Below are 17,439 nucleotides of genomic sequence, written 5' to 3' on the forward strand. Positions count from 1 at the left end.
TGCCCTGAGAAGTAGTTCCACTTAAGTGTAGTTTTTAGAATAAATTTACTTATGATTAAGCGTTTAGCAGCCAATTTATTTAGAGGCTTGTAAGTGCTCCGGGACAGTTGATTTTAGCACATTTTTATATTTCTCATTTGTTACATTTCCTTGCTACTAAATAGAACAGCTGTAATGTGTATTTATGGCCACTTGTCACTAGGGGACAGTGTGTGACAATAATGGAGGACTTCTGCTTTGAGTTTCTGTATTTTCTGCTAGTAGGGAGAGATCAAAGTATTCCAAGATATTTACAGCACAGCAAATTCTGCCAACTAAGGGAAAAAGCAGTGCACTTACAGTATCTCAAACGAGATAGTGCTATTGAAGCTGCTAATGGGTTAAAGCAGGATTCCAAGCTCAACTCTAGCAAAACTTCCTTAACTTAATTGGAATATTTCAGTATTTTTTTTTCTTGTAGTGTTTAAAATGTCCCTTGGAAGTTGCCCCATTATTACAAGTTCAGTCTTAGCTAGTTTAAAGAGAATCTGTACTGTCCCAATTCGTACAATAAGGCCCCGTTCAGACTGCAGAACGCAGACCGCAACGCATGCGGACCGCAACGCGTACGAACGCACGCCATCCGCGTTCGTATGCGTTGCGTGGCTGATCCCATCACTGAAAAGTGAATGGGACAGCCATGCGTTTTTACAAAAAATGCGTGCAGCATGCGTTTCAGGACCGCACAGGTCCGGAACGCATGCAGTGTGAACATCAGACATTGCACTCTATGCAATGTCTGATGTTGTGCGTGTCGGCCACCTGCACGCGTTTCCAAAACGCGGCTGGAAACGCGTGCAGTGTGAACGGGGCCTTAAAAACATACCAATCGAGTCACTGTGATCTCCTGGATCCCTCTTTGCCGTTTCCGCTGCTCCCCGCCGCGATCCTGGCTTTTAATCGCCATTTTTAGGCAGTGTTTACAAACAAAAAACATGGCCACTAACCAGGAAGTGATGTATGTGTATATATATATATATATATATATATATATATATATATATATCATGTTACAGTATACTACAAGTTTTTATTACATAGTGAATTATCTTGCACTCCAGTCAGGGATTCTCATAGTTTCTCAGCATGGGCAGCTCCCTCCCCACTTAGACAAGCTGAAATGGAGAGCCGAGACCTGTCTGTGACGGATAAACAAAGCACACACAGAGCCTGCAGGGGGCATGGAGGGGGAGTGCATAACTTTTCCCTATCACAGCAGAGGCAGCACATTCCTCCCTGGGTCGACAAAGCTTGACAAAGAAAAGAAGATTAGATATATTACAGAGACAGTGCAACTAAAAAAGGCTGCAGTAATCCAGACCACATAGGAACTTATAGGATAGAAGAAGTAAGGCTGAACATTTTGTTACAGAGTCTCTTTAAAGTAAAATTCATTTTTTTGCTGAGCAGTTACGGTCTGTTCATTGCAGAGTTTGGCGAATAATGCTTACCTTTTGAATAATAATAATAATAAGGGCCCACTCCAGAGCTATCACTGTCCCCACTGGGGAAATTTTCCGACACTTTTGATCCTTGATCTTCTGTTCCCCTAACAGGAACCCTGGTCATTGTGGGGACAGGAAGCAAGTAGCAACTATAGAAACTTGGGGCAGCTCTAACTCTTCCCCACACTGCTTTGAATTTTTTTTTTATTGTATGTCTTTGTTCCAGATACTTAACTATTTCCTGTTATGAGAGGAAGTGAGGGAAATGTACCTAGACAGAGACACACACATACAGCAATAGCCTGTTTAACCACCATTCAAAACAATTTTTCCTGGAGATGAGTATGAAAATGTCACAGCCTGCTGCATTCAGAAGATTATTGCAGTTGTGCAGGATGTGCAAAAAGCTCCTGCATCTGTACATCAAATGTGGTACTCTTTTCATGGGCACTATACCCATTGTAAATTGGTCTGTAAATGCACCGTGGACCACATTGGCGTGAGGTTTGCGCATGTTTATGTGCGTTTTAAACTGCATTTGTTGTTTGTTCGCAATTGCGTTTCTATTTCGGGAATATGGAAAAATGCATAGGCATTGTTTAGATGCTTGTTTTTCTGCACTATTTGCAGGCTTTCATTGACTATAATGGAATCTCAGAAAAAAGGATCTCAGAAAAAAAATGCAAATCATAAAGGGTATAATGGGCCACTGTACGAAAACACGTATCATATTAAAATGCCAAATGTACGTTCCTATCTGTGGCAGCTGTCTTATTACATAGCCCAAGGTCATAGCGGGGAATGGAGGCAACAGCAGAGGGGCAATAAAGTCTGCCATCGTTTTAAGAGGAACTTCACCCTAAACAAACATACTGCCATTAAGTTACATTAGTTATGTTAATTAAAATAGATAGGTAATATAATATCTTACCCACACTGTTTTAAAAGAACAGGCAAATGTTTGTGATTTCATGGGGGCAGCCATTTTTTTCATGAGGGCAGCCATCTTTTTGGTTGAAAGGAGGTGGAAGGGAGAATCAGACACAGTTCCAAGTGTCCTGTCTCCTGATCACCCCTCCCAGTTGCTATGCAACGTGAATAACAGCATAGGAAATTCCCATCATGCTTTGCACAGCATCAGGGAAAAAAAGCTCGGGCAGTTTTCTTTGATGGTGCGGAGCTTAGCTTTTGTAAAGCTAAAAATGAGGCTTATGTAAAAAAAAAGTTCTGATGCTGTGAAACTGTTAAAGAAACACCAAGCCTTTTCAGTGCTGCTGAGTAGATTTTTAGTCTGGAGGTTCACTTTAAGTTGAATAGGGTAAACTTGATTATGCGTTACCCCATTACTACCCACCACATTTGCTTAGTTAAAATTAAGTTTTGATAAGTATTAACTTTTCAGCTTCTAGTTGAATACACTTGGAAATATTGACTGCTCACAATAATTGTAGAAGAAGTTAATCAACGTAGCTATGAGAGCAGAGATAGGGTTAAGAGCAATGCACATGTGTCAGATAAAGGATGGATGTAATGCTAACCTCATTAAGGTAAATGTGATTTCTCTTTAAAAGGTCATCTTAAATGCATAAAGACAAACAAGGCATTGGCCATGGAGTGAATAATAGAGATTATCAATGAGATATACATTTTTCTGAGTTGATTCAAATTATGTTGCAGTTTCTATGCAGCTTAAAATGGGGCCAATCAGTGAAATTGCTGCAGATTTGGATTTGCCCATTGCCAAGCTGGACGGTAACCCTTGTTTGTGAGTATAATCTACCTATACTTACCTTCCATACCCAATTTACAGTACATACTACACTATACTGGGCTCTCTGCGTCTTCCCTTATATTTTGACATTGCCAAGCTCAGTTCATGTTGCATCTAAACTTGCATCAACTTGGAAAAATGTGTAATACTTCAATCTCTGGTAATCCTGTGCCTGGGTGAGTTTCATGCAGGAGCTGCTGCAGACCTCTCTGAGCTATGTCTTTCTTCTTGTTTTTAGGGTCTAAAAGCTTGTGAAAAAAATTGCACAGCTTCTAGACCCTAAATCTGGAAATAATCATAACACCAGGGAGGTTAATAATTTTCAGCTCTAGATCATCCCTCCAAAAGGACCATTATCCCGAAATTGTAAAATTTGAAATGCATTTAATCATCCGATTGCACTGCTACAGCGGGTTGGTAGTGTGAAACTGCCCTAAAAGGTTAATTTGTTTGTGGATCTGGAGGAGGGGGCTATGCATGAACATGGCTACAGCCTTTTTTCTATTATTGTATTTTTCCCCCAAATTAGGCATACAATTATTATTTTCCTGAAGCCCTACATTAAAGTATTAGCACACCTATTTTGAGCTTACCCTTTTACAGTGAGTTGCAAAAGTATTCGGCCCCCTTGAAGTTTTCCACATTTTGTCACATTACTGCCACAAACATGCATCAATTTTATTAGAATTCCACGTGAAAGACCAGTACAAAGTGGTGTACATGTGAGAAGTGGGTCGAAAATCATACATTATTCCAAACATTTTTTACAAATAAATAACTGCAAAGTGGGGTGTGCGTAATTATTCGGCCCCCTGAGTCAATACTTTGTAGAACCACCTTTTGCTGCAATTACAGCTGCCAGTCTTTTAGGGTATGTCTCTACCAGCTTTGCACATCTAGAGACTGAAATCCTTGCCCATTCTTCTTTGCGAAACAGCTCCAGCTCAGTCAGATTAGATGGACAGCGTTGTGAACAGCAGTTTTCAGATCTTGCCACAGATTCTCGATTGGATTTAGATCTGGACTTTGACTGGGCCATTCTAACACATAGATATGTTTTGTTTAAAACCATTACATTGTTGCCTTGGCTTTATGTTTAGGGTCATTGTCCTGCTGGAAGGTGAACCTCCGCCCCAGTCTCAAGTCTTTTGCAGTCTCCAAGAGGTTTTCTTCCAAGTTTGCCCTGTGTTTGGCTCCATCCATCTTCCCATCAACTCTGACCAGCGTTCCTGTCCCTGCAGAAGAGATGCACCTCCTTAACATGATGCTGCCAGCACCATATTTGACAGTGGGGATGGTGTGTTCAGAGTGATTTGCAGTGTTAGTTTTCCGCCACACATAGCGTTTTGCACTTTAGCCAAAAAGTTCCATTTTGGTCTTATCTGACTAGAGCACCTTCTTCCACATGGTTGCTGTGTCCCCCACATGGCTTGTGGCAAACTGCAAATGGGATTGCTTGTGCTTTCTGTTAACAATGCCTTTCTTCTTGCCACTCTTCCATAAAGGCCAACTTTGTACAGTGCATGACTAATAGTTGTCCTATGGACAGAGTCTCCCACCTGAGCTGTAGATCTCGCAGCTCGTCCAGTGTCACCATGGGCCTCTTGACTGCATTTCTGATCAGCGCTCTCCTTGTTCGGCCTGTGAGTTTAGGTGGATGGCCTTGTCTTGGTAGGTGTACAGTTGTGCCATACTCCTTCCATTTCTAAATGATCGCTTGAACAGTGCTCTGTGGGATGTTCAAGGCTTTGAAAATCTTTTTGTAGCCTAATTCTGCTTTAAATTTCTCAATAACTTGATCCCTGGCCTGTCTTGTGTGTTCTTTGGACTTCACAGTGTTGTTGCTCCCAATATTCTCTTAGACAACCTCTGAGGCCCTCATAGAGCAGCTGTATTTGTACTGACATTAGATTACACACAGGTGCACTCTATTTAGTCATTTGCACTCATTAGGCAATGTCTATAGGCAACTGGCTGCACTCAGATCAAAGGGGGCCGAATAATTATGCACACACCACTTTTCAGTTATTTATTTGTAAAAAATGTTTGGAATCATGTATACTTTTCATTCCACTTCTCTTGTGTACACCACTTTGTGTTGGTCTTTCATGTGGAATTCCAAAAAAAATTGATTCATGTTTGTGGCAGTAATATGACAAAATGTGGAAAACTTCAAGGGGGCCGAATACTTTTGCAACCTGTACTGTAAATACTGTATATAACAAAAAAAATAATTGCCCCATTTATCACATCTGACAGATCCCTGTGATCTTCCTGGTTAGGGGACCTGATGTCCGTTTAATTTTACTTACTTTATTTTTTTTTTAGGTTTGTATGCCCTGTGCCGTTTTCTGTTTGGAAGAATTTTTTTAGATTTTTTTCCTTAGTCTGTTTGGAAAATGTCTTTGATTTTTTTTTCCTTTGCTTTAAAGTCCATTTTTTCCACCTAGAATAGGTACTGGCTTTAAAGCAAAGTCATTTTGAAATACAGGTAGTCCCCGATTAACTAACGAGAAAGGGACTGGAGGTTAATTCTTAACCTGAATCTGTTCTTAAGTCGGAACACTGTGCCCTCTCTGTCCCCGGTACTTCCTCTGTGCCTCCAGTGTCCCCCTCTGTGTCACCTCTGCCCTTTGTACCTGTTTATACAAGTTTAAAAGCCATTTTTTCTTTGATTTTTTTTTTTTAAATCGATTTTCTCAAAAACTACAAGTCCAATATGAAAAAAAATTTTTTGACTTGTTCCCATGGAAACAGAGAATCCATGCCGTTCGTATCGGCGGGTCGTTCGTAAGTCGGGGACTACCTGTATAGTTGTACCTGTATCAAAGATCACACCTTATGAAAAGATCTCACGCCTTATCAAAGTTAACATGCCTTATCAGAGTTGCATAGTGAGCGCTACGAACTTATGTCTGCTAATTGGCAATGGTACTCGTCCTGCCCTGATCCCCTGTGGGTTCGTAGCGCTCCCTATGCTACTCTGATAAGGCGTGTTAACTTTGATAAGGTGTGATGTCTTTGATAAGGTGTGATGTCTTTGATAAGGTGTGATGTCTTTGATAAGGTGTGATATCTTTGATAAGGTATGATATCTTTGATAAGGTGTGATATATTTTCATAAGGTGTGATATATTTGATAAGGTGTGATATTTGAGTTATCACGGGGTGGACCAGCCTCGGAAGAAGAACCGCCATGCAAAACGGCCGTTAGGCTACCGTTTTTGCCCTGTACCCACCACCACCACCCTCTGATATGGTAGGACATTCATCTTACTCAGAAATTTTGACTGTGTCATCTTAGCACGAGTTGTTTTGCTTATGACTTATGCACCTACCTTTAAATACCAGAAATGTACACGCTGTGGTTCACACTATATTTGAACCTTGAATACATTTGAATCAACTGCAGTGCCTGATGGAACTTGTCTCTTTCCTCATTGATACATTTATCTGTCCTTAATGAACACACAGGCATTAAAAATGACAGGTTTATAAACCTTATCGATGTAACAGATTGGTAGGATTTGCATTAAAGTTGACTTCTCCCACACACATACCTTAAAGTAAACGTCTGTAAATGTTCTGATTCACGTTAATGGCAAAAAACTGTCTTTGACATTTAAGTTTTTCTCCTCACAAGTTTGGCTGTGTGTTGTCTCCTCTCAGCACATTATTCTCGCCGTGTCTCTGTAGTCAAGGCAGCTTACCGAGGAGCAGCAAACCATCTGCTAAAGGATTTGAAATTGTGAATTATCCTTTACTGTGTGGAGGCACTCGTGCTTGGCCAGGAACATTCATTTGAATTAAGCTATAAATGCAGTGTAAAAGGACGACTCGTGTAATGGAGGTTCGTGAATAATTTTAAGGGAAGGGCAACTACACGCTCTAAACTTTTATTGCCTCAAAACTGAGTGTTTTTGGAGTTCACTGTTCATTTTGCGTTTTTATTGTAAGCCATAGAAGCTTTAGGAGTGAAAGGAGGGGGATTAGAGGAGAGGATTGTGCTGCTAGGGACCGGGCAGCATAACCAAGAGCTCCCTTCCCAGTACTCCACTCTATGCAGGGTAACACCCCCCCCCCCTGTCCCCACTCCCTCCCCAGCTTAGTTTGGGATATTGTTCTCTCTTCAGTTTGAGGTATTATGAAAATCTTGGCACAGAGCCTGACATGACAGTTTTCAGCCACTTTCGTAGTAATTCTCAACTAAGTCTTACATCACTTGAACGATTCTCTAAATTGTCTTTGTTAGGAGAGACTGTCCTCCACAGAGTTTGCAGAATTAACAATATCAAGAAGTTGAGTCTACATCTCAGTCTTCCTGGAGTTGACATAAATGTTAAAGGTGAGGTTTTTTTTTCTTTAAATCTTTATTTCTGTATGTATTTCTTACACAGAACAGCTAAGTCCAGCAGAGCTCTGCTTTTTAGAGCATGTCCCATGTGTTGAAATAAAGAGCGACTCTGACAATATTGATTTTGGTGCTCTTTGCCTTCATCATGGTCACGACACTTTAACACAAACATAGATTGCAGCAGAGCTCTGCAGTCTTTCCCCCCCTTTTTTTTCATGCTGTGGGATGTGTACAGGTTTTTTTCTAGCTGAATTCTCTTTTAATTGTTGCTGATTTATAACTCAGACAATGCTGGCTGGACGCCTTTGCATGAAGCTTGTAACCATGGCAGCACAGAATGTGTCCGTGAAATTTTGCAGCGTTGCCCAGAAGTAGACCTGCTCAGTCATGTGGATGGTGTGACTCCCTTACACGATGCTCTACAAAACGGACACATTGAAATTGGCAAAATGCTGCTTCAGCATGGGGGTAAGCAAACTGAATACACTGTTTAATTCCTTTTACTTTTCTCTTTTTTTATTTAGCTTTATTGCTTTCTTGTATGTTTTAGCCAATCAGATACATTTTCTTTCACTTATGCATTGATGGAACTTGTCATCAATGTTGAAAAGGTTACACTATTTTAGCCTTCCGTTCGGTATAACTTCTTAAGTGTGGACAGATTTTAATATATTATTTTCATGCTTTCAAAGTTTGAGTCATCAGCAGATGGTATTCATGTAGTATTCTTTGTAAAGTTGGTTAGCATGCTTTAGTATTATTTCAGTTATGGAATAATTTACATTACCATAACAAGGACAAAATTGAGTGTTTAAAGGACAACTGTAGCAAGAGTTATGTGGAAGCCACTATATTTCTTACCAGTTGCCTGGCTGTCTGCCTCTACAGCCTCATCTACACGGTACAATTTTTAGATAGATCTTATAAGAAATTGCATTGTGTGTAGACATCTAAATTGTTTCAGATCAAGTTTGCGATAGATTTTGCTTTGATAAGTACCCAAAATATATTGCAAAATCTAACACAATCCGATTGGACCGGATGGAAATCATCTATAAGATCCGTCTAATAGATCCGATCTGACGGAAAATTGTACCATGTAGATGAGGCTTAATACATTTGGCCACGGACCCTGAACAAGCATAAAGCAGATCATGTGACAGTTTCTGACATTATTGTTCGATCTGACAAGATTAGCTGCATGCTTATTTCTGGTGTACTTCAGACACTACTGCAGACACTACTGCAGCCAAATAGATAGGCAGGGCTGCCAGGCAACTGGTATTGTTTGAAAGGAAATAAATATGGCAGCCCCCATATCTCTCTCGCTACAGTTGTTCTGTAAGGCAAGGGGTAGGTGCAATAGAGTAGAATTATCAGCTTACAACGATAAAACCAAATAAAGTGTGTGCAAGCAAAGAGTCACATGCATTATTATAGCTTGTGCATTGAATTCTAATGATGTGTGTTAACCTGACCTATAGCAACATATGCAGTGGGTCACAGTCACCCATAGGCTACCATATGCTACATTTTACTGCATTTGAATTACAGCTTTGGGATGCTCCATGTGTTCTGCAGGCTTCTTCTGCCCTCTAAAGGCCACTAAGCGTCTAAAATGAAGGTGTTAGATCAGTGTCTGTCTCTTTCGTTTCTCATCGCTCCTCGTGCCTCCCATTTATTGAAGTGTGTTTGTCTGTCTCCTAGGTGTTTTATTTATCAACAGAAGGAAAGCCAGCCAATACCTGGCTGCACTTCAATCAGTCTTAGTGATGCAGCCGCCAATATTAGATTAGACTTCCCTCCACTGTAGGAAACGGTTGAGCTGTAAAAGTGTTTGGTAGGGGATGATCTTCTTGTCCTATGGGAGGGGAGCTACTTGAACCTGCATTCATCAAGTTCTTCACACACCAGTGCTGGCAGCATGCAGACTCATCTTTGGCTTTGTCACAGTCTGGGTATTGGCCTGTCAAATGGTCTGACACCAGCAGGTTGAGAACTGCATTAGAAATTCAGAGCCGTTTTCTGAAGTTGTTGCCTTGCATTGCTGGTGCCCTGAATTTCTAACGGGCTCTTATATGCAGCAGAGAGTGGGAACGCCCTCATATGTGCCTAAAAAGAACAATATATACCTTGCACTGAAAATATTTATTTTATCTGAAAATTACTAATTGTGTATTTTTTTTTTATTTACTTAAAGGACACCTGAGGTGAGAATGATATGGAGGCTGCCATATTTGTTTCCTTTTAGACAATACCAGTTGCCTGGCAGCCCTGCTGGTCTATTTGGCTGCAGTAGTGGCTGAATAACACCAGAAACAAGCATGCAGCTAATCTTGTCAGTTCTGACAATAATGTCAGAAATGCATGATATGTTGCATGCTTGTTCAGGGTCTATGGCTAGAACTATTAGAGGCAGAAGATCAGCAGGATAGCCAAGCAACCAGTATTACCTAAAAGTAAATAAATATGGCAGCCTCCATATCCCTATCACTTCTGTGGTCCTTTAATAGAAGATTATTTTAACCACATAAGGATCACAGTGTTAAACCCCCCCTAGTGACCAGGCCATTTTTTACTAATTAGACCACTGAAGCTTTAAGGCCTTGCTGCAGGTTCGCACAACTCAGCACACAAGTGATCCTCCCCTAAACCTAATTTATTATTAATTTTATAACCCATCCCCCCTCCCGCCAGCAGCCAATGACAGCGATCTGCTGTCATAGGCTTCAGCTTATGACAGCAGATCGCTCCTGTCTCCCCCAGGGGGACAGCCATGTCACATGGCTGTCCCCAGTACAGTGCTGCCTTAGATCGCTGCGCTGTACAGTATTATTAGATGGCTGTTTCAGCGTCTAACAGTCTCCTAGTGGCGATCGCCGCTGGGAGACTGATGGCGAAGCGGAGCTCTGTCATTCATGCGGATATGCGCGTGTTATCTTCTGCAATCCCCGCCCCTAGCACTTCACGCTAATTGGCGTGGAATGGTCCTGGGGCTGCCGCGCTGCTCACACCGATTGGCGTTGAGCAGTCGTAAAGAGGTTAAAATGATTATGTATAAAAAAAGTTAATAAAAATTGTGTCAACGGTTCAAAGAGCCAGCCTGCAACACTCTTCAAGTAGTCACATAGGAATTACAGGGGGAAAGTGATTGCTTGGTCACAGGAAGCCACACCTCTCCGATGGCTAATAGCTTATCATAGCTTCAGATTTTCGGAGGGGAGGAGACAGCTGGAGAGTGCTGAGGAGGGAATGAGAAGCTGCGCAACAGTGACTTTAAGGCCTGATTTCCGCATATCACAATGGCTGCAGTGTAAATGATCCCGTAGAGATACATTGTACATAACACTTTTCTGATTGCTGGCGATGCCTGCAAAGTGCCCCAGTGTGAATGGGCCTTTACTGGTTTAGCATTGCAAAAACTACAGTCCTGTTTTATGCATAGTTTATATTAAACAGTGCTCTATTTATTGCATATAGGATGTCTGCCTGAACTTGACTTTAGGATACTGATAGGTGACGTCTGCCATATAGCAAAGGCTCACTGACCGTTGGACAGGAATAATGCTTAAAAGTCATCCAAACACCAATAATCCAGACAAATGAGAAAAACCAGTTTCATAAGATTTATTATCAGCAAGGGAGTGCAGGACAGGGTGTGGTGAGTTAGCTTTTCATATAAGACTCCGTTCATAGAGCAAGCAATACCTTGGCAGTGCACTTCTCATGTTGTTGAACATGCCTATGGCCTTTGTTATGATGAAAGTGGCTGTTGACAGGTGTGTAGGCTGTAAAAGGATTGCATCATACATTGTAAAACCCATGTGTTTCATAAAGTATAAAGTCCTAAGCCCCAGACATTAAAGACTCCTACACATGCTAGACTGAAGTCAGCTGAGTATCTAGTGTGTACAGGTGTGTCCTCCCCCCCCCCCCCCCCCCGTCCTCCCCCAAGGTCTCTCAAAGGTCCAACATGCTGGATCTTTAAATTACATCAGTGGCCAAGTACATGGTTCCCCTCCTTTACACGGCTTTCAAACTTCGAAGTCAAACTGGAAGCCCACAGTGAGGCTGTACTGTCCAGCAGTGATGTTCGGATACCCCCAATCATGAATTTGAGTAAATCCGGCCACGGCGGAATCGAAATCCGGATGCGCAATGATCATGATCCGGATTTGAATTGGAGCTCCGAATTCGACTCGATTTTAGCCATGATTACATGGAGAATCCGTGTTCACGGATTTGACTTTATCATTAATAGCAAAGACCCCATACATTCTACAATCACCAAAATTGCATGGATTATAAAGGTGATCAGTGGCTACAACTTAAAAAAAACATTCATAAAGACCTTATAGTTTTTGAAAAAATCGATTTTAAAGATTCAAATGAAAAAAGTATTCGTGATTAAAAACCCGCCGACTTTACCGACTTTAGCAGTTAAGAGCAAAGCTCCCTTACATGATATAAACACCAAATTTGCGGGATATGTTGAAGGGAACCTTAACTGAGAGGGATATGGATGTTTCCTTTTTAACAATACCAGTTGCCTGGCAATCCTGCTGATCTCTTTGGCTGCAGTAGTGGCTGAATCACACACCTGCAACAAGCATGCAGCTAATCCAGTCTGACTTCAGTCACAGCACCTTATCCGCATGCTTGTTGAGGGGCTGTGGCTAAAAGTATTAGAGACACAGGATCAGCAGGAGAGTCAGGCAACTGGTATTATTTTAAAAGGAAAAATCCATATCCTACTCAGTTTAGGTTCCCTTTAAGGAATATGTTACGTCAGGTATTGAACTCTTTCACCCGGTAATTAATAAATAAATACAGTGTATTTATTCATGAAAGCGCTGGGGAAATCACTATACAAAATGCTTTTTCAAGCACTTTGCGATTTCCCTATACCTTCCATTGAGCAAAAATGCTCAGAAAATGGTGCAGGCAGCGCTTTGTTGAGCGGATCGGAAATGAACCGCTCAGAAGTGAACTCTCTCATAGGGAATCATTGCACAAGTGCTTTTAGGGCGATAAAAATCGCAGGCGCTTAAAAAAAACAAAAACACCCTATGTGTGAACAAGCCCTTACTGCTTTGATGTTATATCAGTTCTGTGCAGGATTGGCCCACTATGCGCAGAAGCCTCTGAAGACGCTCAGGTGAGCGAAACATTCGTTAGGCGGCACCGCTGCCCCCCACCTCACCCCACAGCCAAGTGCCAGCCTGCTCTTTTCTAACTTGATTGTTGGCCTACTATTTGTGAGCAGAGAATCCAAGTGCTGACTGCCCCGTAGTTTTAGACAATTAAAGTGAGAAATGTTTAAATGGTTACCAATCAACACTGGGTGAATTGCTTGAATAAATACCTTTTGGAAGACTCATTTGCAGAGTGACCTGGAAGGGGGTTACTGTGACTATTGGAAGCTCTCTCTTCCTTCTCTTCCTTTCTTTTGGGGGACACTAATTCTTAGTCGTATAGCCAACAATAGTATCACCCTGATTCAAAACTTAATCATAAAAGTCAACTTTTTTTTTTTTTTTAATTGCTGTTGCTTCTTAAAGTGATAGCATGCCCTTTTTAGCATGTTGGGACTAGATGCAGAAACAGTAGCTCCTATTACTAGCCTTTGTTTGAACAGCATTGTGGACCTCCGTAGAAGCTCAAAAGATTGGAAATATGTCTAGCCACCAAAGCCTCAGTTTGCTTTGGGATTCTATGTAAGGCTGGTGTGACAGTTTGTACAGGATTGTTGCTATAACCCAGAAGCTTAGGTTGTATTAACTTAAAATGACTCTTTCTTTGCAGGACCAAGACTTTTACAGCAGAAGGATGATGATGGGAACTTTCCACTGGATTACATCTCTTCATCACAAGTGAAACATGAAGTCTTTGAAATCATCCAGGTGAAGGAAACCATTGACGAGTTTCACCGTGACGCTGCTTTAGCATCTGAAGGACATAAACTAGAGTTTGGTGCCTTTCTCCTCACACGAATGCTGATCAGTTTCATTTCTATCTATGGATTACATACAGAACAGGGAACTGCCAAGACACATTGTCCAAATGCTGCTTTTCTAGCTACTTGTGCCAAAAGAACACCTTCCTTCAGGAACTCCATACTGGAGTGTTATGTTGAAGCTATGGACACTGTGCAGCATCTAAGCGATTTTGGGCGCTCTATTCCAGAATCCTTCCTGCAGAACTCAAAATTCAACGTGCAAGTATTGCTCACCCTCCTGCACACCATGACCTCCTCTATATCCGTTCCTTCAAGGGAATGGTACAACTAGTAATTCAATCCATAGGACAAAAGTCTGTTACTAGCACATTAATTCCAGAATTTCACTGCAGTACTTTCCTGTGCTCTTCTTGTTTTGATTGGAGGGAGGGGTTGGGCATAGTTTTTATTATTAATGTTCTGTTTTTACTTAAGTGTTTCAATGTTTTGATAATATATCATTGTATATATATGAATGTCCGTGCTCTCTGGAAAAGAAAAAACATTAGGTGGCAAAAAATAGCTTTGTTATTCTATAATCACTATTTCACAGTGTTAAAATTACAAGGTATCTTCTGCACACCTAGAGGAGAGAAGGTTCTAGATTTATACATCATGACAACCAACCTAATTCAGAGTAGACAGACAACTGAGGGAATACTAGAATCATAAAACAGCTAAAGGTGGACATACATCAGGCAACTTGACATGACCGACTGACAATGCAACCAATTTCAGGACAAAAATTGGTCGCATTCTCAATCGCGTATGCTGCAAGATGTTGCTCGATCAGGTGTGCGGCGCTAACAGCGTGCAACTTCCTGACGTCTGTGACGAAACAGCCAACACTGTCCCCCCTAATGTAAATATCCCCCCGGTGCCCCGTGTAAAGGATACATTGCCTCTCCGCGGCCTCCGCTTGTCCCTCCGCTGGCTTCCAGGTGCATTCCCCTCTCCATACCCGCACGCTCATTGTGGTTTCCTAGTATGGGTGCGCGTATGACATCACATGAGCGCCCGTACTAGGAAACCATGTGGGGCGCGTGTAGGGAGTGGAGGAATCCCAGTAGCCAGCGGGGGGGGGGCAAGTGGAGGCTGCGTAGAGGTAATGTATCCTTTACACGGGGCATCGGGGGGGACATTTACATTAGAGGGACAGAGGCAGATTCCTGGTCAATTTCAGCATGGCATTTATCGGGAATCGGCCTGTGGTGTATCGGCAGCTGACAGACCTCTCTCTTATCAGATTCGATAAGAGAGAGATTCGTCTCTTGGTCAAAACTGCCCATACATCGCTAGATGTATGGCTAGCTTAACACTCTTTGGCCTATATGCAAGTCACTTTTTCTCCTGAGTTATCACCTAGGAGATAATTTTCATCTTCTCTGTAAAATAACTTTTCAGCATTTTACAATTGAAAAAGTACCCAAAAGCCGGTGAAAAGGTACTATAAAATGTATTTTGAGTATTGTCCTGCTTGCATGTGGTTTAAAAGGCATTTTATGACGAGGTGTGAAAATATCACCAAGAAGAAAACTCATAACGCGGCCGTTTTCACGCAAAAATTCATGATTGCGCATGAAAAATTTTACGCGCTTTATAACACGCGCAAAACGCTAGGGCGACCATGACATCAGTTATCACGGTTTAGTTAATCAAGCCCAATGTGTGGTATAGCAGACTTCTGTATTAGCACAAGACCTAGTTTACTTTGGACTGTGGGCTCCTCAAATGAATTGGTGAAGGGTCAGAAGATCCCCTTTACCTGTTCACTTCTTGTGCCCACAAGATTAGGAATATTGTCCTAGCAAAGGAGATTATCGTTGGCTGCTTGGCTGTGCCAAGCTGCCACAGAAGCAAGTTTTTTTTTAGTCATGTTTCACCTGTTAGAAGAAATGTGTTTCTTGAAACACAGGTCTGGAAATGGCCACTTCTGAGATTCATAATAAAATATTGTAATGCCTGCATCATATTGATTGATGGATAGCATTTGAAAGGTGACAAGTCCTTTTAAGCTTCATCACCTTTAGTTAGTAGCTAAAATGCAGGGACAGAAACTCAAAGCCATATTTCACACAGACAGGAAAAACATTTTCTTCTCAGTTCACACAACTTCTAGTACTCCAGCCAGTACTTTTTCATTTTTATCCTTGGATAGGAAAGGGATACAAACCCCTTTCTATTGCTGTCTGCTTTCCCATCTCATCCCATTACTGTGATAGGGCCACAAAGAATTAGGTCAAATCTATCCTATGAGGAAACTGCAATAAAAACTACTTTTTGCATAATGTGGTAAAGTGTTAGACCATCTCTGAGTTTTTCATTGCTGTCTTTGTCCTTGTTAAGAAGACTCTCCTCACATCCTATCCCAATAATAGGGTTATCAAAAACATCAAGGTAAGAGAAATCCCCTTAGTGGTGACTAGAGATGAGTGTTCAAATTCAGAACGGCATTTTCAGTGATTTGGATCAAAAACCACTCACCCTTTTCGCTGCCTCTGGCCACTGTGCTCCAGGTCACATTCCAGCTCTCTGATACTTCCTCCTCCACAGCTGGAAGGAGGAAGTACTAGAGAACTGCAATGCTGCATAGAGCGCAGCAGCCAGAGTCAGACAAGGTCGAGTTATCCCCCCTTTCTGTGGTTTGCATACGTAACAATTCGAATTCTGATCCAAAGCACTTGGAACGTTGTTCTGAATACGAACATTCCTAGTATCAATAAGATCTTACACTGTAGACAAATTTTTAACAAAAATAAATTTTTGGCTAGAGTTTAATTTCAGAGGTTTTCTTGATTGTTGATGAATGAAAGGATATTATATTTCGAAGTGTTTAGAGTTTGATTGCAGGAGTATGTCTATTACAGGAACCGATCTCTAGCTGATTGGAAGGAGAATTACCATTCTGATTATTTTTATTAATGTAATGTTTTATTCATGTACCACGTCATCTTCTGCAGTACTATACATGCTGCAATATAGGCAATGAAGATGGTCAGTAAGACACTAATTGTTCTGTATTGTATTGGCATTTAATTGTATGCATTTTATGAATCGGGCAAATCAAAATAGGTACAATTACATTTGACTAGCTAAATTCCAAGCTGCATGCAATTTGCATTAAATTTGCTTTTAAACCAGAATTATTAGCATCTCATTGACCAACTCTAATAAAAAATACTGTACAACAAAAACATGTATAGTACAGTTATGACAGCCTAAAGATTACATGTAGATCAGTACATACATTGTTCAGGCATAGGACAATAACATCAGACCTTAGTGGTACAGTAGAAAACACAAGCAGGGGAAGGCTTGGCCTCAGTTGTACTTTGTGTCACTAGGCCGGCACTCCTGTACTCCCTCTTCCATATGTAGCCCCTCCTTCCTCATCTAGTAGAGCCCATTCTCCTTCCACATCCAACAACAGCCACCACTTTGTGTGAAGTTTGAAATTCCATGTACATCCTCCACTTTGTGCATTGCTATTTAATGTAAATTTTAATCAATACAATGGCACTAATAAGCTATTATGTTTATATCCTTTTGTTATTTAGTAAGTGAAAATATGTTATGCAAAGTGTTATCAAAACGTAAATAAAAATGTATTTTGACTATTTTTTGCTTGCCTGGTATCCAGTTGGACAGGTGGAAATGAAAGGGAGCATGTTATTCTCATCCAGCAGGCCAGAGTGCTTTGTCAGTAGAAGCCACATCTAGGTGCTGTGGGACTGCCTGGGGCCAGAGCTCACCATCCAATAATGTGTGCCTATTACTGTGCTCCCACTCAAGGTCTTCATCACTGCTTACAGCCTTCCTCCCATACACTCTT

At 41.3% G+C, this 17,439-nt stretch overlaps 1 protein-coding gene across 3 annotated transcripts in view; it reads left to right on the forward strand.

Moving 5' to 3' along the window:
• The window catches only part of SLF1 (SMC5-SMC6 complex localization factor 1), a 147,732-nt gene extending 130,506 nt beyond the window's left edge, over positions 1-17,226 (forward strand). For all 3 annotated transcript variants that reach the window (XM_068247552.1, XM_068247572.1, XM_068247563.1), the window contains exons 17-19: positions 7,508-7,600; positions 7,895-8,077; positions 13,415-17,226. In XM_068247552.1, coding sequence (XP_068103653.1) covers positions 7,508-7,600; positions 7,895-8,077; positions 13,415-13,899 — 761 coding nt within the window. In that variant the 3' untranslated portion in view covers positions 13,900-17,226. The remainder of the gene's footprint in view (positions 1-7,507; positions 7,601-7,894; positions 8,078-13,414) is intronic.
• The last annotated feature ends 213 nt before the right edge of the window (positions 17,227-17,439 follow it).

Source organism: Hyperolius riggenbachi, chromosome 1 (genome assembly GCF_040937935.1).
Source record: "Hyperolius riggenbachi isolate aHypRig1 chromosome 1, aHypRig1.pri, whole genome shotgun sequence".
Taxonomy (NCBI): domain Eukaryota; kingdom Metazoa; phylum Chordata; class Amphibia; order Anura; family Hyperoliidae; genus Hyperolius; species Hyperolius riggenbachi.